General features: G+C 48.6%; 1 protein-coding gene across 1 annotated transcript; it reads left to right on the top strand.

The window, feature by feature from the left end:
• Positions 1-214: 214 nt before the first annotated feature.
• On the top strand, positions 215-27,045 carry LOC133454775 (nuclear receptor subfamily 5 group A member 2-like). The gene is made up of 6 exons (XM_061733498.1): positions 215-316; positions 419-560; positions 13,363-13,946; positions 14,268-14,387; positions 14,778-14,919; positions 26,798-27,045. The coding sequence occupies exons 1-6, from the start codon at positions 215-217 to the stop codon at positions 27,043-27,045; spliced, it is 1,338 nt and encodes a 445-aa protein (XP_061589482.1).

Here is a 27,045-nt window from a genome sequence, read left to right as displayed (position 1 = left end):
CAACAGTCACTGAATCCTAGATTTATATCAGCATCGTCCTCTTCCAAGCCTTTTTATATTCAACTAACACTTTTTCATTTAAAACGAATTCACCATTACTGAATTCAATTGTTCCAAAACTTTTAATCTAATCTTTTGACCTTCTCTGAAAAGTCTGTACGTGCATAATGTTGTTTACTTGTGCAGGATTGTTTTCCTGTGTTGGTTGTCTAGAATGGATTACAGGTGTGATGGGACTCTGGAAGAGCTGTGTCCAGTGTGTGGAGATAAAGTATCTGGGTACCACTATGGTCTGCTCACCTGTGAGAGCTGCAAGGTGCGCTCAAGCTGACACTTTCTGACAGACGCACTGAGCATTAGAACTGACACCGCCGTGCCTAAAGCAATGTTTTTCTTCCTCTCTCTTTCATTCTTGCAGGGATTTTTCAAGAGGACGGTTCAAAACAACAAGACGTATACCTGTGTGGAGAGGCAGCAGTGCAGGATGGATAAAATTCAAAGGAAACGCTGTCCTTTCTGCAGATTCCAGAAGTGCCTAGAGGTTGGCATGAGGCTAGATGGTAAAACATGAGACTTCTTACTTTCAGAAAAACACCTCAGGCAGCAGTGGGCCGCCACGTTTGTTTCGTTATCCATCCATTGATATCCTTAGTTGTATGTTTTATTAAGAAGTTATTTAAAAAAGTTAAACAGACATCAACAATTTATATTATGTTCCTTTCCTTTCTCTCTTCTTTCTGCTTTCCTTTAGCGAAGAAATAGCAACATAAACTTCAGTAAAGCAAGAATTTTAAAATGAGGGCAAACAAAATGAACAGCAAAATTAATTGTATATTTATCAGCCTCCACAGAGAGATAAAATGTTGCTTCTTTTGCACACATGGATGTCTTTAAGGCAGTTTGACCAACATGTGGTGGTGAGCTGCATTAGTTGATAAGGTCTCCAGAATCAGCTCACCAAATCCCAGAATGTGGAGGTGGACAACAAGACATAGAAAGCTACTTAAAGAGCATATTGCAGGTTGGAGACCCCTGTGAATCAATATGTAGGAAAATAATGTAGGAACTGAATTTTCATTGAAATACGCATAAATATATACTACAGTGACCTCCGGAGTTGTTTTTGTGAGAGTATTTTACTTCCGCATCTGAAAAAGCTGAACCGGAAGTGACGTAGCGCCGGGGAGTGCGGTGAATTTCAACAATAGGAAAAATAATGGATCTTAATGTTGGTTCTGTTTCATTCCCTCCTGACTGCCAGTGGCAGTAAGCAGAGTGGATATGTCTCCTCGTGCTCCGCGCAGGTCGAGATTTAATAACAACAATGTCACGTGAGTGACGTGTAGGCTACCTGTGCGTCTATAAATACCGCCCGGTAGCCTACATCCGGCCTCTTGAATCTTCTCGCTGTTAACCTGACTTACTTCGCGGGTTAATCGCTCCGTACATCCGTGTTTCGGATCTATATTTTTCTGCAGGTTCGGGGAGGTAAGCTCAACTCTGGTTGGTGCCTGTGACTCTTGGTCGGAGCGCACGTTGTGCCCTCTAAGGCTGTGGTTGTCAAGCCATCTTACCTCTCCCTTTTTCTATCTGGAGGATTCGAGCGCCCGTGTCTCGGGCTGGCTCTTTCCCCAGCAACACAAACTGTCTTGAATTGTTTGTGCTGAGCTGATTCCTCCACATGCTAGATGTCCCAGCCGTGTTCAGTGGTCAGCCCACTGCTCTCGTCTGTTGGTTCCTAGCCTGGCTTGGTAAGTATTTTTTACTTAAGCTTTAAAAAAAAAAAGAAAAAAAAATATATATAAATTTAAAAAAATATATATATATTAAAAAAAAACAAAAAAAAACTGAGGCCAGAAGTTCCGGACGCGTTCTGTGGTGGCCACAGTTCTCGCCTGGATTGCCTGGTTCCACACTAAATTGTTTGGATTGAAAACAGTGGTGTGGGGAGTCTGTTAGATGTTCTGATCGAGTCTCGGTTCTCGCCCAGATTTCCTAACTTGACCCTTTTATTTTTTGGAGGAAGCAATGATGGCTTGTACATCGTGTGGCACTCTACTGTTGGTAGAGGATGGCCATGAATTGTGCCCCCAGTGTCTGGGGGTGGGGCACCTGAGGGAGGCCCTGTCCGACCCCTGCATCAACTGCAGCATTTTGCCGCTCTCAGTGAGAGAGGAACAGCTGCGTCAGATGGAAGGCCTCCTGTTAAGGAGCGACCTCCAACCCTCTGGGCCCGCTCATGTCAGTGCAGGTTCCCGCAAAAAACACCGGGACAAGCGCAGAGCGGGGCCCCATGACGAGCGCAGTGGCCCTACGCAGAAGAAGGCGAATGATGCTCCCTCTCGCAGTGAGATGGAGGATTTACGGGCTGAACTGGAGCAGCTTAAAGCCTTAGTGAGGGAGCGGGCTCCACCCTCCCCACCTCTGGCGGTCCCCTGGGAGTCAGATTGTGGAGACGAAGCTATGTCTACCAGGGCTTCAAACTCCATGTTTCAAGGCCGTGACAGGGTGTTTAGCTCTGGCGAGTATCCCTCCCCTGAGCTGCCGTGTCTGGTGGTTGACCCAGCTAGCATACAGGCAGAGGCTGGCTCGGAGACATCCCTCAGGAGCTCTGGGAGCACTGAGCTGGGGGAGGGCCCCTGCCCTTTGCAGGTAACACTGCGTGCGGCCCTGGCTAAGGTCGGGCTGGATGATGCGCCCGCTGCCCAACCGGCGGGCAACCCATTCTTTCGCCGGACTCCTGTGGCCCCTGGAGGGGAGCCACTGGAATGCAGGATGGAGTATGTGGGAGGGGTCCTTCATGATTTTATCTGCCTGACTGAGGGCCTGCTGCTTGAAAGGACAGGAACAGACAGGCAGGGTTCTGTCCAGGATCCACAGGATTAACTGGTCATCCAGGTGAAAGTGGGAGGAGAGTTTAGTGGCCAGGATGTGGGGCCACAGGGTGTTGAATGCTGATGAGAAGTCAGTGAACAGAAGTCTGGCGGATGAGTCAGGGAGCTCCAGGTGTTTGTGGATGGACTCCATGATGAAGATTTTTGCATCATCCACGCTTCTGCCTGCGCGATATGCAAACTGGAGTGGGTCCATTAGGGTGTCAGTTGCTCTGATGATGTGCTTTTTGATGATCTTCTCCATAGCCTTCACCACCAGGGAGGTGAGGGCCACGGGACGGAGATCATTCAGAGTCTTAGGTTTATTTTTTTTGGGGATAGGGATGACTGTGGAGTGTTTCCACAGCTGTGGAACGGTGTGACTGTCGAGGGAGTATTGAAAAAGAGTCCGGAACACACTCCCTAGTTGCCCTGCACAGTGTCTCAGGAGTCGGCCGCTGATGTTGTCGGGACCGGGTGAGCCCCTGTCTCTGGTCCTCCTGAGGGCACTCACCACGTCCTCAGTCGTGAAGGTGAGTGCAGAGCTGCCAGGTTTGAGTGAGGATCTGGACTCCTCTAGCTGGGTGGAGTTGTCCGACTGGAGTAGAAGGCGTTGAGATCGTCAGGGAGGGAGGAGGGGGTGCTGCACTCCACCTGGATGGTTCTGGGGGAGGTGGAAGCAGTGTTCACAGAGGCCATGGTTTTGAGGCCCTGCCAGGCTGAGCGGAGGTCCCCTGCAACAAATTTTTCCTCCACTTTGTTTTTGTAGTCCTGCTTGGCAGTTTTAATGGCCCTCTTCACCTCCCTGTTGACCTCCTTTTTTTCCAGTTCAGAGCCGGTGAAAAAAATCCTTTTCTTATTGTTGAGAATTTTCATGAGCTCCTTGGTGATCCAGGGTTTATTGTTGGGGTAGATTGTGACTGTTTTTGATGGAATAATAGTGTCCGTACAGAAGGAGATGTATGATGACACTGTGTCGACCTGTAAGTTGATGTCATCGGAGGGAGAAAGGAGACTGTCCCAGTCAGTGGCTTCAAAACATCCTTGCAGGGTGAGGATACTTTCCGCTGTCCACTGTTTGATCTTTTTCTTGGTCTTCTTGATCCTCCTGATGACTGGAGTGTAAGCAGGGGCCAGCAGGATGGTGTGGTGGTCTGCAGAGCTGAGGGGGGGGAGGGGGAGGGCTTTGAATGCGTCTGGTACATTACCATAGCATTTATCCAGAGTCTTCCCCTGCCGAGTGTTGCATGTTATATATTGTTCAAAGCCTTTAAGGGACTTGTCGGGGGAACAGTGGTTGAAGTCACCTAGTATGAATTTAGGAGAGTCCGGGGATAAGTGTTCCAGGTTGTCCAGAGTGCTGGTGAGATGCTCAGTTGCTTTAGCTGCATTACCTCTGGGGTGGATATAGACCAGGATGATGAAGAGCTGAGGGAACTCTCTGGGGAGGTAGTAGGGGTGCAGGGAAACAGCCAGAAGCTCAATGTCTGCGGTGCACAGCTTCTCCCTCACAGTGACTGTAGAGCACCAGTTGTTATTTACATACAGACACACGCCGCCGCCATGTTGTTTCCCGGTGCGCTCATTGTCTCTGTCCAGACGAACGGGTGCTGAAAAGCCGTCTATCTGCAGCATGCCGTCCTGATCGCTGTTATTAAGCCATGATTCAGTGAAAGCCAGAACAGAAGCAGTTCTGAACTCGTGCAGATGGTTCACACAAGCCTGCAGCTCGTCCAATTTGTTGCCGAGAGACCGCACGTTGGCCAGGATAATGGACGGGAGCGCTCTTTGTTTGTGCGTTTCCCGTTTAAGTCTCGCTGTCACTCCACCCTTCTTTAAACCCCTCCCGTTTACCTTGGGTAAAGTTTTGCAGACAGAGATGTGCTGGTTATTGGGGTATCCACAGAGTATAATCCCAGGAAAGTAATCCGTCGGAGCGGGGCTGGAAGTCCGGAGTTCAGACTGCGGCTGCAGCTGTATGAGGAAGTCTCTGCTGTAATTGATTCGCGGCGCCATGTCGGGTGCGAAAAAAAAAAAAAACACAGGTAGCGTCGCAGAGAAATAATCCCCAAAAAAAAGTGCCGGATGGTCGGCGAAAAGACAAACAAAAACAGACCAAAAAAGGGAAAAAAATAGCAAAAAAATAGCATAAAAAGAGCGTGAAAAGAGCATAAAGGAACGTAAATCTGCTCAGCTGACCGGCTGGTCGACCACACAAGCAGCGACCCGGAACCGGAATTCCAATCCGGGATTCCAGGATGCGAGGACCTTGGCCTCCATGCGCCAGGTGGAGCAACATGGCCTGGTTCACATGCCTCCGGTGGACCCGTGTATCGCCTCACTGGTCCTTTCACCAGATGAGGCGCTCAAAGATAAGGCCCGCTGTCCTAGGCCTCAGTGCCGGGTAACGGATAGCCTTCTCTCGACGGCTTATGATGCGGCAGGCCGCATGGCTCGCATTGGGAACTCCCTCTCCGTGCTCATCCTCGCCCAGTCCCAGATGTTGCAGTCGGAGCATGAGGGCGAGGAGTTGGGTGACACGAACAACGCTGCGCTCCAAGTCTTCGGGTTGATGACCAGAGAGCTTGGCCGACTGATGTCCACCCTGGTGGTGACGCGGCGTCAGCTGTGGCTGGCGCAGGCACCCATGTCTGACGATTGCAGGCAGATGCTACGGAAGCTTCCTGTAGTGCCGGGCCAATTGTTTGGGCCAGAGGCAGAACAGGCGTTGGAGCGCAGGAAGCAGTCGGGTCAGGCATCAGAGGCCTGGGGTCGTCAGAGTACGAGCATGGGACCCCCAGCTCAGCACTCCAGGACACGGGGCGCACAAGACCTGCGCCGCTCACATCCGCACAGCCTCCACCTCGCCGGTCTCGGCGGTTGCAGGGGCAACACCAGCGTCCCCCCAAACCCCCAAATAATCCTCGAGGCACTCTATGAGGGCCTCGGGCCGGCGGTGGGCAGGTTTTCACATCAGCACCTGGCCTATTGGGCAGCCCATTCTCAAGATATATGGGTTTTGAAAACACTTTCCCAGGGCTACAGGTTGCAGTTCCGCCGCCGGCCCCCACCACCCTCCGGGGTCAGGGAAACCTCAGTCAGAGACCCCGGGAGGGCCCTGTGTTTGTCTCAAGAGATAGCCAAACTCTTGGACAAAAAAGCCATCACAAGAGTTCACCCACGTACACAGAGCAGTGGGTTTTACTCAACATACTTCCTCATTCCGAAGAAAGACACTTCTCTTCGGCCTGTGCTGGACCTTCGGGGTCTGAACCAGTACCTGAAGGTCCTCCCATTTCGGATGCTGCGTACACGCGACGTCCTTCACTCTGTCACTCCAGGGGAGTGGTTCACCTCCATAGACCTCAAGGACGCCTACTTTCACGTCCCAATACACCCAGACCACAGACGGTTTCTCAGTTTTGCCTTTCAAGGCCACGCCTATCAGTTCGCCGTCCTGCCTTTCGGCCTGTCCCTGGCTCCTCGCATCTTCACCAGATGCATGAGGGCGGCCTTGACATCGCTATGCCTGTCGGGGGTGATGTGATTCTCCCATATCTGGACGACTGGCTTATATGCGCCCCCTCGCTCCAGGAGGCAGAGCTGATGACATCCAGGGTCCTCGCACATATCGAGGCTCTGGGCATGTCGGTGAATTGGGAGAAGAGCTTGTTGCGTCCTACCCAGCAGACCACCTTCATCGGCCTGTACCTCGATTCCTTATAGATGCAGGCACGCCTTACTGCAGAGCGGGCGGAGCGGATTCAGGACCTGCTACGGTCCTTCCGCCTCGGGATGAGGTTGCCCGTCCACACATGGCTCCGACTGCTCGGGATGCTGTCGGCGGCCTTGGCTGTGACACCTCTGGGGCTGCTGCACCTGCGCCCCCTGCAGATGTGGTTCAACAGCCTCCGGATGGACCCTCGCCTTCACAGGTGGGTCAAGGTCAAGGTTACACGCCAGTGCCTTATTCATCTCCACCGGTGCCGGGACAGCACCTTTCTATTGCACGGTGTTCCTCTCGACTAAGTCCCGTCGAAGCGAGAGGTGGTGACAACAGATGCCTCACCTCAGGGTTGGGGTGCGGTATGGCAGAAGAGGTCAGTCCAGGGGGTTTGGGGCCCTCTGTGGCGGGGACGGCACATCAATGTCCTAGAACTCCGGACTGTCTACTTGGCGCTGAGGCACTTCTTGCCCTTTCTCAGGGGCAAGCATGTACTCGTCCGGACAGACAACACTTCAACAGTGTTTCATGTCAACCACCAGGGGGGAACCAGGTCGCTGGACGCCTTGAACGAGGCCCGGAGATTGTGGATGTGGGCTCATCCTCAATTGGCCTCCTTGAGGGCAATGCACAGGGGGGTGCATTGCCAGGGGGGGCAGAGCCAACGTGGCGGCGGATTCCCTCTCACGCCGACGGCTGCCCCCAGGGGACTGGCGGTTGCACCCCCAGGTGGTGCGAATGATTTGGGATCTATACGGGGAAGCCCGTGTGGATCTGTTCGCCTCGGAGTATACGACTCATTGTCCACTATGGTTCTCTTTGGCGGAGACCAGTGCCCCGCTCGGGATGGACGCTCTCGCCAACACTTGGCCGAGAGGCCTCCTTTAGGCGTTCCCTCCGATTCCCCTGGTGATGCCCACGCTTCACAGGGTGAGATTATCGGGTCACAGGGCCCTCCTGGTGGCGCCCAAGTGGCCCTTGAGGATTTGGTTCTCCACGCTCCTCAGCCTGTTGGACGGGGAGCCTTGGCAGCTCCCAGTACGGTCGGACCTCCTGTCCCAGCTGGGCGGGGAGGTATGGCATCCCTCTCCGAGCCTCCTTCAACTCTGGGCCTGGCCATTGAGAGGGGAGGGTCATTCTTGACGCACCTTGAGCCCTCAGTATGTGAGACCTTGCAGAATGCTAGAGCTCCTTCCACAAGAAGGATGTATTCGCATTGCTGGGCCGCTCTCTCCTCCTGGTGCAGGGACGGGGGTTTTGACCCGATCTCCTGTCCATTACAGATTGTACTGCGGTACCTGCAGTATCTGTTTGAGGCTGGCCGGGCGGCCTCGTCCTTGAAGGTGCACGTAGCGGCTATCTCTGTCCACCACATCGATGGTAGACCAGTCGGTGCACATTACTGGGTGGCACAGTTTCTGCAGGGTGCCAGGAAACTCCGCCCCCCCAGAGTGCAGCGTGCAGCGGCATGGGACCTGCCGCTGGTCCTGCAGGCCTTGGGCGAGGCGCCCTTTGAGCCTATGGCAGGGGGGTCCTTGGGGACGACGTCATGGAAGACCGCCTTTCTGAGGAAGTGCCCTGCGGCAATGAGAGGGGTACCATTGTCGGAGATCTGTGCAGCGGCATCCTGGACGGTGCCGTGCACCTTCTCCAGATTCTATCGCCTTAATGTGGCCTCTGGGTCCACGCTGGCTTCGGCCGTTCTGCCTTTGGCCTCTGCGGCTGACCACTAGGTGGGTGTTGTTCCTCGTGACAGTGCTGGTATGAGTCATCCAGTCTGTTTACTGCCACTGGCAGTCATCCAGGAATTCACAGAACGTAAGTTACGGATGTAACTATGGTTCTGTGAATTTCTGGATGACTGCCAGTCACACCGGTCACTCCGAACTTCCTGCGAGAAGATTCAAGAGGCCGGATGTAGGCTACCGGGCAGTATTTATAGATGCACAGGTAGCCTACACGTCACTCACGTGACATTGTTGTTATTAAATCTCGACCTGCGCGGAGCGCGAGGAGACATATCCACTCTGTTTACTGCCACTGGCAGTCATCCAGGAATTCACAGAACCATAGTTACATCCGTAACTTACGTTGTGACACTGAAGAGATTGTGAATGTGTATTCACACCAATATGACGGGCCACAGCCTTATAATTACGAACCAGTTAGGGCCCCCACGTTCTTTTGATTGACAGCTAAAACTCGCTTTTTAAAAGGCTGATTTACGGGTCCGCGTTAGACCAACGCAGACCCTACGGCGTAGGTTACGCGGCGACACACCGAACGCTGCGTGCGCCGCGTAACCTACGCCGTAGGCTACGCCGTCGATTTTACGCGGAACCATAAATCAGCCTTTATTCACTGCAGCATCCGCCCGTGCGCTCCTGAAAGAAACTCCAAAAATAACTCCTAAAAGATGAGTGAGTACTTGTAATCTGTCTACGTTTGTACTTTCTAAACAGAAAACAAGCTTATTATCTTCTCTTTTTTCTGATTAAATGCGTCCAAAATAGCCGGGTATTTTTAAAACCGAATATTTCCCCCCCTTCGTTTATAAAATAATTTGTATCCGCATTACATCGTTGTTAAAAAAAAAAACCTTCCACACCTAACCGAAGATATGCGTTTTCGACCACATTCATAAGCATTCCAAACCTGTAGATCATCGGTTCTTCCGGCCTTCGGGCCGGCCTCCGCGGCGTAGCTTCCCCGGGAGCCGCGTCTCCGAGCCCGAGTTCCCCCGTGTCCCGCCACGGAGCTGCCACATTAAATCGACGCAGCCCTACGCCGTAGGGTAAGGCGTAGGCTCGCCGCGTACCCTACGGCGTAGGCTCTGCATCGGTGTAACGCAGTAAACGGTGGTCAAGAGCAGAGACCATTTATTTAATAAGTAGCTTGGAGAACAGATGGTGGATCATCTGTAGTTCTGTAGTAAACAAAGGTTGCACGTTAGACGTCAGACTGTCTACACCAGGTCTACACGCATCTACATAAACGGAGTTTTCAAAAATCTTCACTTTGCCCAGAGTTTTTTTAAACATTCGTTTATTTGCGTTTTCATGTGGATGACGGGTCCAAACGTAGGAAAATATCTTCGGTTTAGCAGATACCCGGCTACGTGTGTACGGGGTCTGCGCAGTAAGATGCGGCAGAGCTGTGGAGACGTCTCCCTGCTGCTGCGTCATATGACGCGGTGTTCGAAAAAAAAAAGCGTTTTTAGGAGCTTTGCTAAAATCCGCCACTTTTTCCTCTGAATACGTGCCCTTATGTCTTGTAAAACATATTAAATCCTACATTAACTTCTCAAATAGTCATTTTCACATAAGGTCAGGTATAATTTTTGAAAAAACCCTAACCTGCAATATGCTCTTGAATGCCCTGAACAAGCTGATTGTAAGGGTCATGATTTCTCGTTTTCAGCTTGCCTCAGTTGGATCGGTGTCACTTCCAGCAGTACTTTGTTCTTCAGCGGGTCATCTGCTTCGAGTCTGCATTCAGGGACCTTGTCTAAACCTAACGCAGTTATATTTCCTGAGTCCGGACCAGTAAACCTTGGCGCTGCCTCCCCTCTCCCGGGACAGGTGACTTACAGCCGATTTAAAGCTGAGCCAAAGGAGACCAAGAAGGAAAATTCAGAATGAAAGTGTAACCATAACGGTCATTCACACAACACAAGCTCTAGCTTGCTGGAGTTCCTGGTCTGGACCGCCCATACCTCTCTAGGTTCTGAATGTGGAATTCATCTGCTTGTGTCCCAAGCACAAAGAAATGGTTGGAACCATACTTCAAAAAGTATTCATACGTTCAATGTAATTTGATTGTGAAAGCTAAACATTTGCATGTCAGGTATAAAAAACATCAGAACACACGTTGGTACAGTGAATCCTTCAACTCGACAATGTCGCCTGTTCCTCTTACAACACTTAAAAGGCATTTTGGCATTGAGGGGTACGAGCGATGAAGAGTTTTAGGTCTAATTTTGCTTTGTTCTTCCTGCAAACATGTCTTGAGATGAGTAGCAGTACAGGACCGCTGTATTCTGCAGATGGTCGGTCCAGTATCCATACCCTCTTCTTCCTCAGTCATGCCTTCGCAGTATGTAAGAATTGTGGTTTTGCATTGTCTTGTTGAGAACTACATGGTGGTCACTGGAGGAGATGTGGTTTTGAAAGCAGCAGATGTTTCTCTCTTTTCTTCAAGAACATTGCCGTCACACTAAAGCTTCGTCAAAGGCACCAACACAACCCTAGAAAATCACAGACTCTGGCTTCTGCGCTTGTTGATGATACCACTCTGGTTGCTCTGGAGTGCACGACACACATTTTTCTTCTTATGGGTTCTTCTACCACTGCTATGCCGATGACATCCAGCTTTTCATTTCCTTCCCACCTGGTAACACTGCTGTCTCAATGCAAATATCAGCCTGTCTTTCTGATATCTCTACATGACCTAACCTTTTAGGACCATGTTGCCTCAGTTTCCCGGTCTTGCTGATTTGCTCTTTACAACATCACGAAAACCCTACCTGACAGAACATACGGCACAGCTCTTGGTTCAGGCTCTGGTCATGTCACGCATTGACTACCAGTACTGTAATTCCTTGTTGGTCGGCCTTACTGTGTACTCAGTTAAACCTCTGCAGATGATCCAGAATGCAGCAGCACGTCTGGTCTTCAACCAACCCAAGAGAGCTCATGTCACGCCGCTGCTAATCTCTCTGCACCGGCTCGCAGTTGCAGCATCAAGTTCAAAGCTCCGGCTTACCAAACAATTACCCAAACGGCTCCTGCCTACCTTCACTGCTTCATCCAGAGCTACACTCCCTCTCCACAGCTCCGCTCAGTCAGTGAAAGACGCCTGGTTCTTCCACCACAATGTGGTGTGAAATCAGTAGCTAGACTCTTCTCCTCCGTTGTTCCCCGATGGTGGAACGACCTACCAAACTCTGTCCGATTAAAGGGGACATATTATGAAAAACACGTTTTTTCTTGTTTTAACATATATAAAGTAATCTCCCCTCACCCTGCCAGCAGAGGGGAGACGAAATCCCATGAATTTCTGCAAGGTCTGTGACCCCCGCCGACAGAATCCCCCAGTGTCACGTGATTTTTTTTGAGCCGATTAGAATCTGCGACGAATCTGGGTGACGTCACCCGAGACGCAGAGGTTCGGCCTCCGCTGCTGAAACCACGCCCACAACCAGCTCTCTCCGCCGGCTCGAGCTCCGCCATTGTTTAGAAGCGGTGGATGTTTGAACAGCGAGGGACAGTAGAAATGAGATTTTGCATCGACATTTACCCTCATAAAAGGATCAGTTCCCACAGCACGGACCCGGCAACTGCACACGAGTCAGCGGTAAGTTCCTTTTTTTTAATGTTATTTATATTTGTATAATCTTTGCATGGGCTAAGTATTTAGCTTAGCTCCGGAGCCCCGGCGCCGCATACGGAGCTGCCGGAGCTGCTCACGGACCGGCCCGGCTCCAGTGTCCCCTAACGGAGCCACTCACTCATTAGGTAAATTAGTAATACATTTTTTCTGTCAGGTTTCAGATCTTCCAAGCAACTGAAGCTGTTCAACGACACCTTCAGAAAACGAACGGTCCTTCCTTGAGCCAGCAATAGTGCATAAATGTTATTTATATACAACTCATATTTTATTTTTTTAACAATAAAGTTGCCATTTGTGAAAATTCAGTGTTGTGATTCATGAATACAGTTAACATGATTCATCTGTCTTGTAACATAAGAAATGATGAGAATTCTTCCTGTGTGAAGACGAGGTGACTAAAGGCTGATTTATGGTTCCGCGTTACACCAACGCAGAGCCTACGGCGTAGGGTACGCGTCGATTTAACGCAGAACCGTTAATCAGGCTTTAAGATCCGTTTACAGCGTGTAACTGAATGAGAGCGTCCGACTATCACGTCAAGCTGCGTGACATCGGACGCTCTCTGTCCACACTGAAACTGTTAAACTCGCGGCCAGTTAGGACAGTCTAATACAAAAAAAATAAAGCCATGGAATTGATTTTGTCGCAGAAGCTTCTCGCATGGGACACATTTTGTGTACGACGCAGCCGGCTGCTCTGGCCGGAGCGAGGCTTATTCTCCTCCCCTCCTACATGTCATTCAAGCAGCCAATCAGCGCAGAGCCTCATTATCATAGCCCCCCCCGCCCTGAAAATGAAGCACAGAAAAAGGCTTTAGAAGCTGTAAAACTAAAGACAGGGCCCACAGGCTGGATTTCTGATTTATGTAGAAAAAACAAGCTTTAGATTGTTTTTAAGACATTCAAGGCCTGTTTAAAATATAGATTAAATGCCATAATATGTCCCCTTTAAAGACTTAAAGACTCATCTCTTTAAGGAGCACTTCGGCGTCTAGTAAACTTGTTGTTTATCATCATCTTGTCATCTTATGACAAGATGATCGCATGATGGTGTCATTTAATACATAGATTTCTTCTATAAAGGGACTGTTGTGTTGGGAGGAAAGGAACAGAAAAAATAAATAAATAAATAAATTCTAGCACTGTCATGGCAGCACCTGTGTCCAATTGGACTCACAGCAGTTTGATCAGCACTTATCCATGCTGGACCCTCCCATGTGATTTTTTGCTTGTGTTGTGATCTCAGATGTAAGTCGCTTTGGATAAAAGCGTCTGCTAGTAGTAGCTACACACAAAAAGGTTTGTTATGTTCTCATCAGCTCCATTCATCTCATATGTGTCCATCATGGATTAAAATATCAACTTTTGTCATCAGCTGTTCGTGCAGATCGCATGAGAGGCGGCAGAAACAAGTTTGGCCCCATTTACAAGCGTGATCGAGCTCTCAAGCAGCAGAAAACCGCTCTGATACAAGCTCATAGATTCGGACAAGAAAGTCGCACTGGTTCCTCGATGCACCAGAGAGATGTCACCTTTATCCTTCACGACACCCTCCTAAACACAAACCATCCTTCAACGACATCTTCATTCGTGCCCTCCGTCCCAGCTGCTGTCATCCAGCAGCAGGACTCCTACTCAAACTGGACCATCAAGTCGGAGTGCAGCGACATCTCTGCAGCTTCAACGGGCTTTGCTGCAGGAATCTTCATCGACCAGCATGAGGCGTATTCAAGAGTAGTCCTGACACCAGGCCCAAGGATGCCTCAGCTGATGATGGAGTTCCTGCGCTGTGATCCAGATGAGGTGCAGCTGCAGAAGATCACGGCTCACCTGCATCAGGAGCTGACAGGCTGCCACTTGGCCTCCAGCACCTTTAGCCACATGTTTGTCATCGCAGACCAGCTGCTGCGCTCTATCGTGGACTGGGCCCGGGCATCCATCTTCTTCAAGCAGCTTCAGGTGAGAGCTTTTGTTCTGGTTCCATACCTCACATCCTGCTTTGGGACGATTCTGGGACATCCTGGCTCACCAGCTGCCCCTTGGCAGGATGGATGGATGGATGGATGGATGGACGGATGGATGGATGGATGGATGGATGGATGATGGATGGATGGATACGTGGATGGACGGACGGACGGACGGACGGACGGACGGATGGATGGATGGATGGATGGATGGATGGAACATATGCTTCCATAGTTGTAGTTTTCTCTTGTGTTGGACGGACGGACGGACGGATGGATGGATGGCTGGTTGTAGTTTTCTCTTGTGTACCTCCAGGTCGGTGACCAGATGAAGCTGCTGCAGCACTGTTGGAGTGAACTGTTGGTCCTGGACTTCCTGCCCAGAGTGGTTCTTCATGGCAAAGAAGAAAGTCTGGTTCTGGTCTCTGGACAGGAGGTGGGTCATTTTAGCTTCTCTACTGACTTTATATCCATAACAAATGATCCTGCCCAATCATTTATCCATACTCAGATAAGATATACGGCATCAATACTGTTATCTGGTGTGATGATTCAGCTCAACAAATTTAGACTCTTCAGAAAGTCAAAAGCTCTTTATACTGACAGGGCCATTTGAAATTCAGAGGTTGGTACATTTCTAGCAAATGCCACATCAGAAGAGAATATTAACCACTTATTTATTTTCATTTTCAAAGTTATCTTTGAAGCTGAATGAAAATAAATGTTTTCATTTTTTATTTTTACTAGGAGGTATAACACATGAACATGAAAGTTCAGAGAATACAATTCACAAAGAGTGATGACTTTTCTGTCTTGACTGGTCCAGGTGTATGTGTCAGACTGTGATGCTGGTCTGGCTTTGGCCAACCTGACCCAGAAAGGAAAGGACCTGGTTGAAAGGCTGCACATTCTAAGGGTGAACCGTCAAGAGTTCGCCTGCATCAAGTTCCTAATCTTATTTAATCCAGGTGAGTACATCCTTTTAGTTTCATTGAATAAAAAGGCCTTTTCGACAGATTTGGAGATTCTCTTTGAAAATATATGGATCAGTAGAAAAAACAGGCAGCTGCTCTTTTCACCGTCTTAAATTATATTGTTATCAAAACATCCCAGCTCTGGGTGCTCAAAATTAAAAGCCTTAATGAGCAGGATAACACTTTCCTCTGTTTTGGGAGACTGTTTTGGAGCTTCTGGAGCTGATCGTGGAAAGAGGTATACTTTATAAAATGAAAAGGATCATGGACAAACATGGGAATGCTCTTCACATCACAAAAATTCAGCATCAAAGGGGCTTCAGTCAGAGGCTTCTTCATCTTCACTGCAGCATAGACCATTACAGGAGATCCTTCAGACCTCTACAGGAGATCCTTCAGACCTTTATAGGAGATCCTTCAGATCTCTACAGGAGATCCTTCACACTGACACAGGAGATCCTTCAGACCTCTACAGGAGATCCTTCACACCGTTACAGGAGATACTTCAGACCGCTACAGGAGATCCTTCACACTGTTACAGGGGATCCTTCAGACCGCTACAGGAGATCCTTCAGACCTCTACAGGAGACTCTTCACACTGATACAGGAGATCCTTCACACCGTTACAGGAGATCCTTCACACCGTTGCAAGATATCCTTCACACTGTTACAGGAGATCCTTCACACCGCTACAGGAGATCCTTCACACTGACAAAGGAGATCCTTCAGACCTTTATAGGAGATCCTTAAGATCTCTACAGGAGATCCTTCACACTGACACAGGAGATCCTTCAGACATTTATAGGAGATCCTTCAGATCTCTACAGGAGATCCTTCATACTGACACAGGAGATCCTTCAGACCTTTATAGGAGATCCTTCAAACTGACACAGGAGATCCTTCATACCTTTATAGGAGATCCTTCAGATCTCTACAGGAGATCCTTCATACTGACACAGGAGATCCTTCAGACCACTACAGGAGATACTTCACACTGACACAGGAGATCCTTCAGATCTCTACAGGAGATCCTTCAGATCTCTACAGGAGAGCCTTCACACTGACACAGGAGATCCTTCAGACCGCTACAGGAGATCCTTCACACCGCTACAGGAGATCCTTAACACTGACACAGGAGATCCTTCAAACTGACACAGGAGATCCTTCAGACCTTTATAGGAGATCCTTCAGATCTCTACAGGAGATCCTTCACACTGACACAGGAGATCCTTCAGACCGCTACAGGAGATCCTTCACACCGCTAACGGAGATCCTTCACACTGACACAGGAGATCCTTCAGATTTCTACAGTAGATCCTTCACACTGACACAGGAGATCCTTCAGACCACTACAGGATATCCTTCACACCGTTACAGGAGATCCTTCAGACCGCTACAGGAGATCCTTCACACCGTTACAGGGGATCCTTCAGACCGCTACAGGAGATCATTCAGACCTCTATAGGAGATCCTTCAGATCTCTACAGGAGACTCTTCACACTGACACAGGAGATCCTTCACACCGTTACAGGAGATCCTTCACACCGTTGCAGGAGATCCTTCACACCGTTGCAGGAGATCCTTCACACCGTTGCAGGAGATCCTTCACACCGTTACAGGAGATCCTTCAGACCGCTACAGGAGATCCTTCACACCGTTACAGGAGATCCTTCAGACCGCTAAGGGAGATCCTTCACACTGTTACAGGGGATCCTTCAGACCGCTACAGGAGATCCTTCACACTGACACAGGAGATCCTTCAGACCTTTATAGGAGATCCTTCAGATCTCTACAGGAGATCCTTCACACGGACACAGGAGATCCTTCACACCGTTACAGGAGATCCTTCACACCCCTACAGGAGATCCTTCACAACGCTACAGTAGATCCTTCACACCGTTACAGGAGATCCTTCACACCGTTACAGGAGATCCTTCACACTGACACAGGAGAACCTTCAGACCGCTACAGGAGATCCTTCACACTGACACAGGAAATCCTTCACACCTCTACAGGAGATCTTTCACACTGACACAGGAGATCCTTCACACTGACACAGGAGATCCTTCAGACTGCTACAGGAGATCCTTCACACTGAGACAGGAGATCCTTCAGACCTTTATAGGAGATCCTTCAGATCTCTACAGGAGATCCTTCACACTGACACAGGAGATCCTTCAGACCGCTACAGGAGATCCTTCAGACCGCTACAGGAGATCCTTCAGACCTCTACAGAAGATCCTTCAGACCGCTACAGGAGATCCTTCAAACCGCTACAGGAGATCCTTCAAACCGCTACAGGAGATCCTTCAGACCGCTACAGGAGATCCTTCAGACCGCTACAGGAGATCCTTCAAACCGCTACAGGAGATCCTTCAGACCGCTACAGGAGATCCTTCAGACCGCTACAGGAGATCCTTCACACTGACACAGGAGATCCTTCAGACCTTTATAGGAGATCCTTCAGACCGCTACAGGAGATCCTTCACACCGTTACAGGAGATCCTTCAGACCGCTACAGGAGATCCTTCACACCGTTTCAGGAAATCTTTCAGACAGCTACAGGAGATCCATCAGACCGCTACAGGAGATCCTTCACACTGACAAAGGAGATCCTTCAGACCGCTACAGGAGATCCTTCACACCGTTACAGGAGATCCTTCACACCGCTACAGGAAATCCTTCACACTGACACAGGAGATCCTTCAGACCGCTACAGGAGATCCTTCACACTGACACAGGAGATCCTTCAGACCTTTATAGGAGATCCTTCAGATCTCTACAGGAGATCCTTCACACTGACACAGGAGATCCTTCAGACCGCTACAGGAGATCCTTCAGACCTCTACAGGAGATCCTTCAGACCTCTACAGGAGATCCTTCACACTGACACAGGAGATCCTTCACACTGACACAGGAGATCCTTCAAACCGCTACAGGAGATCCTTCACACTGACACAGGAGATCCTTCAGACCGCTACAGGAGATCCTTCAGACCGCTACAGGAGATCCTTCACACTGACAAAGGAGATCCTTCAGACCGCTACAGGAGATCCTTCACACCGTTACAGGAGATCCTTCACACCGCTACAGGAGATCCTTCACACTGACACAGGAGATCCTTCAGACCGCTACAGGAGATCCTTCACACTGACACAGGAGATCCTTCAGATCTCTACAGGAGATCCTTCCCACCGCTATAGGAGATCCCTCAGAACTCTACAGTAGATCTTCAAATCTCTACAGGAGATCCTTCAGATCTCTACAGGAGATCCTTCAGACATCTACAGGAGATCCTTCACATTGACACAGGAGATCCTTCGGATCTCTACAGGAGATCCTTCAGACCTCTACAGGAAATCCTTCACACTGACACAGGAGATCCTTCAGACCTCTACAGGAGATCTTTCAGACCTCTACAGGAGATCCTTCACACCACTATAGGTGTCCTGGCATCCGAGGAACACGATGCCATTGACGGGAAGCAAAACCGTGGTGATTTTACACACTTCACTGTTGCGACTTTTTCCTTTTTTCCAATATTTATTTCCAAAAAAGGGGCTTGCAAACATAAATCAATGCGGCTCCACAATTAGGGAAAAATCCAACGAAATGAAAAATATTTAGAAAAGTAACTAAAAACAGCGTGAAATGGTCAAAATTGGCATTTAACCACAGCTGCCTCCTGTCTGACATTTCCGCCTGACTGACTCACACACACACACCCACACACCACACCGGTCCCAATAATGAGGGGTGTGTCCCGGCCCCACCCATCCAACAATTGTTATTATTAAATAAAATAAACTCAGGTACTGTTTAACATAAACTAATTACCAAGCCAAGATAATTCAAAGTAACAGATCAACTTCATAAACATCCTGAACTAAACTTTTTTCTAAACTAAGGATAAGAAATGAAGAAATGGCTACAACATTCCGGCCCCTAATTATTGCTTAGCAATAATGACAAACTAAATTGAATAGCCATAACACACAATGTAGCCTTACCAGGATGGAGTGAGTCCTAAACATAGCATGTTTTACATCCATTATGTGCAGTATTTTGAAGGAAAACAGAGGTCTTCGTTCCTCTTCCATAGGACTCAAAAATAAAACAAAAATGACATGCATAATGAAATGTATGGTGTGTGCAAAGGGTATGTGCATTATGAGAAACTGTATCGTGCATTAGTGTACTGAATGTAAGTATGATGAGGCGTGTTTGTCAGTGTACATGTAGCTGTAGACTTCAGACCCCAGCAGGCTCCATCAGCAGGCTCCATCAGCAGGCTCCGTCAGCATGCTCCATCAGCAGGCTCCATCAGCATGCTCCATCAGCAGGCTCCGTCAGCAGGCTCCGTCAGCAGGCTCCGTCAGCAGGCTCCGTCAGCAGGCTCCGTCAGCAGGCTCCGTCAGCATGCTCCATCAGCAGGCTCCGTCAGCATGCTCCATCAGCAGGCTCCGTCAGCATGCTCCATCAGCAGGCTCCATCAGCAGAAGACATAGCTTGGTGATGGGTCGTTCCAGCTCCGTTGTTTGCGTCCTTAGACGGACTCGACGAACAAGTCCCTTTGAGTCTGCGATGGTTTCTATGACCCGTCCCAGCGGCCATGAATTCCTGGGTGCTGACTCATCCATGACGAGTACCAGGTCTCCTACTGCAAAGCTCCTTCGTGTCTTGTTCCACTTCTGACGGGATTGCATGAGTGGAAGGTACTCTTTTATCCACCTTTTCCAAAATAGGTCAGCTATATATTGGACCTGCCTCCACCGTCTGCGGGTGTATTGGTCTTCCTTTACAAACAAGCCAGGTGGCATCAGAGGTCTTGCTTTTAGCTGCAAAAGGTGGTTTGGGGTTAGTGCCTCAAGATCATTAGGGTCGTCGGTAGACGTCGTAATAGGGCGGTCATTCAAGACTGCCTCCACTTCACACAAAGCAGTATGTAAGGCCTCGTCATCCAGCACTTGCTGCCTTACCACTGTGCAAAGAACTCTTTTGACCTGCTGCACTAATCGCTCCCAAACTCCCCCATGGTGTGCTCCATGTGGGGGATTGAAGGTCCACTTGATACCGTCTTGCATGAGAGAGTCTTGCATCTTGCCTAAATTAAACTCTCTGACGGCTTGCTTCAGTTCACGGTCAGAGCTGACAAAGTTTGTTCCGTTGTCGGATCTTATCTCTTTGACCTGACCCCTGCGACAGACAAACCTCTGTATGGCGTTTATGCATGAATCAGTGTTTAACATGTGAGCCACCTCAAGATGGATTGCACAAGATGTCAAACATGTAAACAGGACACCATACCTCTTCACAGTGCTTCTGCCTCTTTTCACTTCCAGCGGACCGAAGTAGTCCACTCCGACGCATGTGAATGGTGGGAGGTCTGCTGTGATTCTGTCTACAGGGAGGTCCGACATCTTTTGCTCACCAGGTTTCTGCCGTTGTCGTTGGCAATCCAAACATTCCCTGATGACAGCTCTGGCAGCAGTGTTGGCATGCGGTATCCAGTACCTACGACGAAGAGTAGACAGCATGTGATTTCGGCCGCCATGACCAACCTTCTGATGGATGTGACGCAGAATGAGTTTTGTGACATGACTGTTCTTTGGCAGAATCATCGGGTGCTTTGTCTCTTCAGGAAGAGCAGACCTGCTCAACCTACCGCCGACTCTCAAAACTCCATCGACCAACACAGGGTCAAGCCTAAACAGATGGCTGGTTTTCTTTAAAGCGCCCTTCTGTAAAGCTTCAATTTCCTCTGGATACGTCTGCCGCTGCACAAAACAAACGATGGCCTTTACAGCGCCACTCAGATCATCCACAGAGAGTCTTGAAGTGCTACTTCTCTGGTTTAATTTGAGTTCGGGGGAAGTGTGCTTTCTTTGCTTGCCTCGCTGATGCAGTAGCTCCCTATACTTCAGTATCCAGGCCACAGCTCTTGTGAGGTCTGTCCACTTGGAGAAGTAGGCCAAGAGTTTGCCTGTGGGACTTTCCTTCTCATCCAGCGCCACAGCACAGGCAATTATCTCACCCTTAACTTCCGGTTCATCATCAGGAACACCATCCACTTCGGTTGTTCCTGGCCAGTGTGACTGAGGTTTGGAGAGAAAACGTGGTCCATTGATCCACGATCAGGTTCGAAGGAAAACACCACGTGATGCTGTATCCGCTGGATTGAGTTTGGTACTGATGTGCTGCCATTGCTCCACTTCTGACAGCTCTCGGATTATGGAGACTCTGTTTGCCACGTATGTTTTGAATCTCCTTGTGTTGCTGCCAATATACTGCAGAACTGTCTTGCTGTCTGTCCAGAAGACTGACTTTCCCCTGCAAAGTTCTAATTCTGTTTTCAGCATCTTGTCCATGCGTGCAGCTAAGACGGCTGCTGCAAGTTCCAACCTGGGTATGGTTATTTGCTTCAGCGGTGCTACCCTGGCCTTTCCAGTGACAAAGGCGACGCTCACTTCTCCCCTGGTGTTCGATAGCCGGAGGTAAGACACCAAACCATACCCAGATTCACTAGCATCACAGAAATGGTGCAACTGTGCTGCCATTATTTGTCCAAAGTCTTTGGGTGCAAAGCTTCTGTTGATACTGAATGCATCCAGTAGCGGTAACTCGTCCAGCCATTTCTGCCATACTTGAGCCATTTCTTGTGGTACTGGGTCATCCCATCCCAGCTTTGTCTTGCACAGGCCTTGCAGGAGTTGTTTTGCAGGGAGTACAACCGGTGCCAAGAAACCTAGAGGGTCATACACCGAGCTAACGATGGACAAGACACCACGTCGGGTGACAGAGTGTGATTTTACCTCTATGCTGAAGGTAAATGTGTCCTGTTCCACGTTCCACTGATCTCCAAGTGCTCTCTCCATGGGAAGCTGGTCTTTGTCAAGGTCCAATGTTTTTACGCCTTTAGCCCGTTGATCTTCAGGGATGGCAGCCAGGACAGACCGATGGTTGCTTACCCACTTGTTGAGGCGGAATCCTCCTTTAGTGCACAGCTCTGTGAGGTGTTGGTACAGTGATGTTGCCTGGTCTACTGTGTTGACAGATTTTAAGCAGTCATCAACGTAGAAATTCTGTCGAACGGTGTCCGCTACCTCAGGTGGGTATTCATCTTGGTGGTCATCAGCTGTTTTCAACGGGGCAAATGTGGCACAGCTTGGAGATGACACAGCTCCGAAGATGTGGACAGTCATTCTGTGCTCAACCAGATCTTTGGTGATGTCCCCATCTGGCCACCAGAGAAAGCGCAGGAAGTTGACATCCTCACTTGCCACCTTCACCTGGTGGAACATTCCTTCGATGTCGGTCATGAATGCTATGGGGCCCTGGCGGAATCGATGCAACACACCCAAGAGTGAGTTTGTCAAGTTGGGACCTTGCAAAAGTTCCTTGTTCAGGGAGGTTCCACCATATGCTGATGCACAATCAAACACCACATGTAAGGTTTTCTTACGTGGGTGATAGACTCCATGATGTGGTACAAACCACACTTTCCCATATTCATGTCCCAGCTGATCTTGTGGAATCACTTCTGCATATCCTTTTGAGATAACATCGCTCATGAAGTCCTTGTACTCACTAAAGAACTTCAGGTCTTTCTTGAACCTTTTTATAAGGTGATGTGCTCTTTGCAGGGCTACGGCTTTGTTGTTGGGCAGGCACACATTCGAGTTGCGGAAAGGCAGCTTCAAGTTGTAATGGCCATTCTTCAGCACAGCTGACTTCGACACTATGTCCATAAACTGCTGATCTTCAACTGACATCTCATCCTTGTCACTGCTGTGTTGTTCAACAAAGTCCTGGTTGTACTGCTGGACTAACAGGTCCTCTATGGAAATTCGATTGACCTGCACCACACCAGAATTTCCATCTCCACTTCCATTTGAGCCAAGAGGACCGTTGATGACCCATCCCAGCAGAGTCTCAACAGCGTAGGGCCCACTACCCTCACTGTTTATGACTCTCAGCGGTTCCATGGCCTTGGGAGCATCAACACCTATGAGCAGCCCAATGCCAGCGTCAATGCGTGCCAAGTCAAGCTTCTGCAGGTAAGGCCATTTCTTAATGTCTTCCTCCTGAGGAATGTTTGCTGTAGTGACTGGAATATTTCCATGCGTATAGACATCAGGTAACTTCAGGAAGGCTTTGCCTTTCAGAGCAGCAACTTGTAACCCAGGTATTTTGTAACTAGTCACTGGTCTCGCCTGTCCCATAGTTTTTAGCAGTATGCTAACTCTCTTTCCTTTAGCATTCAACTGATGCATTAAAGCCTCTGAGCAGAATGTTGCTGTGCTTCCTCCATCAAGAAAAGTGTATGTTGTTACAGTTTTTGTCCCATTGCCTAGCTTAACCTTCACTGGGACTATTGAAAGTGCACACTCCTTTGCGCCAGCCCCAGTGTGGCTACCAGTGTTCAAGGAGACCAAAGTGCTGGACATGGTGGCTTCTGGGCGCTCTGCTTGGGCTGGCTCTTGTCTCTGCTTTTCCTTTGTTTCAATGTGCAAGATGGTTGGATGGATCTTGCTGCAGATTTGACATGTCATGCGCTTTTTACGGGCCCTGCTCATATGTCCCTTTTCTAGGCATCCAAAACATAATCCATTATCCTTCAAGTACTGCACCTTTTCTTGGTTGGGCCTAAACTTAAGCACGTCACACACTTCCATTGTGTGGTTTTTTCCACAAAACATGCAGGGTCTTTTAAATGCATGGTTTACGCTTTGCTTGTGCTCCAAATCTGCTTTGCTTTTGGCCTGACCAGAGATGGTGGCAACTGCGGTGGCAAAACTGCTCCCCCTGCTGGTCTTTGGCTGCACCTTTAGTGCAGCTTTAGCTTTATTGTCCACTGGGGTATTAAGTTCTCCAAAGATGGGATCAAGCAGAACACGAGTCTTTTTCTCAATGAAGTGGAGAAGATCTTTAAACTTTGCTCTTCTGCCCTTGGTTTCCTGAATGTCATATACAGTGGTTCTCCAGCTGTCACGCAACTTAAAGGGTAACTTTGAAACTATTGTCCTCAAATGCGATGCATTTTCCAATTCATCCACAAAGTCAACCTCAGACATGATGTTGTAGCAGCTTCAGAGAAAGAGTGAGTAAGATCTCAAAGCAGCTCCATCTTCTGCCTTTATGGCTGGCCAGTTTAAAGCTTTGCTCATGAATGCTGACATGATTTTCACCTTGTTCCCAAAATGCCATTCAAGCTGCTCTATATCTTCATTATATCCTCTTTTAGGTTCCATATGCAGACAGCTGCGCACAAGTTGTCTGGGTTGTCCTGTGCACTGTCAGTCCTGCTTACAATGCCTTGCTCAAAAGCTTTGATAAAAGAACAGTATTGGAGCGGGTCACCGTCAAAGATGGGAATTTCTTTTATTGGAAGACGAGAGGCTCTTTGCTGCTTGACTAACAGCTCAGTGATGTCATTTTGTCTCCTCACTACATCTGCCAGCACATCCATGCTGCTTGTTGGGACAGTGTGGCTGTAAGTTGGTATAGCACTGCTGCCGGCATGCATGTGACTGTAAGTTGGGACAGCAGCTGGTTTTTCCTGAAAATGGCTGGTGATTGGGGCAGTACGGGGTTCCTTTTTCATTAAATGTTTTCTTTTAGCAGATGCTTTCAGAGGTGGTTGGGTCTTATCTGGCACTGGTGTCTTTGTTTTGCCTTTTCCGGTGGAAGAGGAGGAAGAGGAGGAGGAGGACACAGATGAAGCAGAATAGTGAATGGTGAATGATGGTATATGCACTGAACCTGTTTCAGATCGTTTCAGCACCTTTGCTTTGGCTTCTGCAGCTGCCAATTCAGCTGCTAATGCAAGCTTTTCTTGCTTGGCCTTTAACAAAGTTTCCTCCATATCCAACGCATGCTTCTCTTTCAAAGTTTGGACCTTCGCACTGAGAGCAGCACGCTCAGCTTCAGCCTCTAAACAGGCAGCTGATATTCTGGAGGATCCAGACACTTGAGATGCACTGGGTCCAATCTCAGTGTCTGCCATTTCACCATCATCAACATCACCACTGACATCATCATCGTCATCATCATCACCACCGTCACCATCATCATCATAATTTTTATCAGCAGCAGTACCATCATCATCCTTGCGCATCCATGCCTCAGCTGTGTGCAGGAATTCTTTGAATTCAATTAACTTCGGCTCATACCAGTAAGAGTGATCAGCCTCCCTCTCGTCCGGGTCTAGCAGGGATTGCACAGTAACCTGCAGCTCCATGAAGGAGGACAGCAGTTCATTAAACGAGTCCATAAATTTCTTGACAATCTCTTTATTTTCATTCATTTTTATCATGCCAAGAACTTCATTCTTCTTCCTTGTTAATGCGCACAACTTTCCTCGGCGCATTTTAATTGTTTGGGTCAATCTCCTCTCCTCCGCCAAAGCTTCTTCCTTCTCAGAAGGGCTTGCCATTTTCCACCACGAAATATTATATATTGTATAATTAAATTAAACAGAGGATCAAGGAGTTGACAGTCCAAACGCCAGTGCAAGCAAACAAAGCCAGCATGCGGACGCGGCGGCCCGTATTTTACTCACGCGTCCGTCTCTTTCCTCTCTCCACAAGCGAAATCCATCCTCTTCTTTGTGTGATGTTTTTCAGTCCAGTATCAGTCAGTCCAGTAACAAAGCAATTTTGACTTATGTCCTGGCATCCGAGGAACACGATGCCATTGACGGGAAGCAAAACCGTGGTGATTTTACACACATCACTGTTGCGACTTTTTCCTTTTTTCCAATATTTATTTCCAAAAAAGGGGCTTGCAAACATAAATCAATGCGGCTCCACAATTAGGGAAAAATCCAACGAAACGAAAAATATTTAGAAAAGTAACTAAAAACAGCGTGAAATGGTCAAAATTGGCATTTAACCACAGCTGCCTCCTGTCTGACATTTCCGCCTGACTGACTCACACACACACCCACACACCACACCGGTCCCAATAATGAGGGGTGTGTCCCGGCCCCACCCATCCAACAATTGTTATTATTAAATAAAATAAACTCAGGTACTGTTTAACATAAACTAATTACCAAGCCAAGATAATTCAAAGTAACAGATCAACTTCATAAACATCCTGAACTAAACTTTTTTCTAAACTAAGGATAAGAAATGAAGAAATGGCTACAACAATAGGAGATCATTCAGAACTCTACAGGAGATCTTCAAATCTCTACAGGAGATCCTCCAGATCTCTACAGGAGATCCTTCAGACCTCTACAGGAGATCCTTCAGACTGACACAGGAGATCCTTCAGACCTCTACAGGAGATCCTTCACACTGACAAAGGAGATCTTCAAATATCTACAGGAGATCCTTCAGACCTCTACAGGAGATCCTTCACACTGACAAAGGAGATCTTCAAATATCTACAGGAGATCCTTCAGATCTCTACAGGAGATCCTTCAGACCTCTACAGGAGATCCTTCACACTGACACAGGAGATCCTTCAGACCTCTACAGGAGATCCTTTAGACATCTACAGGAGATCCTTCAGACTGCTAAGGGAGATCCGTCAGACCTCTACAGGAGATGCTTCCTGCCCACAGCTACAACCCTCTGCAATTAATCTGTGAAGAGACTTAATTCAAGACTACTGCCACGATCAAGTTATATTTACATATAGAACTTACACAAACAGATTCAAAAAACTGTTTTGGTCTCCATGGCTTGATTTTACATTATTTTTGCTTTAAAAGGGTTGGCACTGTCTTGATATCTGAGATGTGAGTAAAGACCTAAGAGAGCACAGACCTTCTTACTTTAAAGTTAACATGTGTTGTTGTCCTGTTAAATGTATTGATGTAGTATTATTGTTGTTGTTAATTTTGTTTTTCTGGACTTGTCAGACGTGAAGGATCTTGAAGACCACGGATTCGTAGAGAGTGTGAAAGAGCAGGTTGAAGGAGATCTGCTGGAGTACACGCTGTCCACCTTGTTCCAGTGCCCTGACCGTTTCAACCACCTGCTGCTGTTTCTGTCTGAGCTACGCTGTCTCGGCACGCTGGCTGAAGACTACCTCTACTGCAGACACCTGAGCAGTGAGCTCCCCTGCAACAACCTGCTCAATGAGATGCTCCACGCCAAGAACAACTAG

This window comes from Cololabis saira, chromosome 11 (genome assembly GCF_033807715.1).
Source record: "Cololabis saira isolate AMF1-May2022 chromosome 11, fColSai1.1, whole genome shotgun sequence".
Classification (NCBI taxonomy): Eukaryota; Metazoa; Chordata; class Actinopteri; order Beloniformes; family Belonidae; genus Cololabis; species Cololabis saira.
This window is presented reverse-complemented; position numbering and strand designations above follow the sequence as displayed.

What these genes read in the sequence shown, in the direction of transcription:
- LOC133454775 (XM_061733498.1), top strand. Translation starts at nt 215, where the DNA reads ATGGATTACAGGTGTGATGGGACTCTGGAAGAGCTGTGTCCAGTGTGT. An exon ending in TCTTCTTCAAGCAGCTTCAG is followed by an intron (nt 13,947 to 14,267) that starts GTGAGAGCTTTT and finishes GTGTACCTCCAG; the next exon opens with GTCGGTGACCAGATGAAGCT. An exon ending in TTCTGGTCTCTGGACAGGAG is followed by an intron (nt 14,388 to 14,777) that starts GTGGGTCATTTT and finishes TGACTGGTCCAG; the next exon opens with GTGTATGTGTCAGACTGTGA.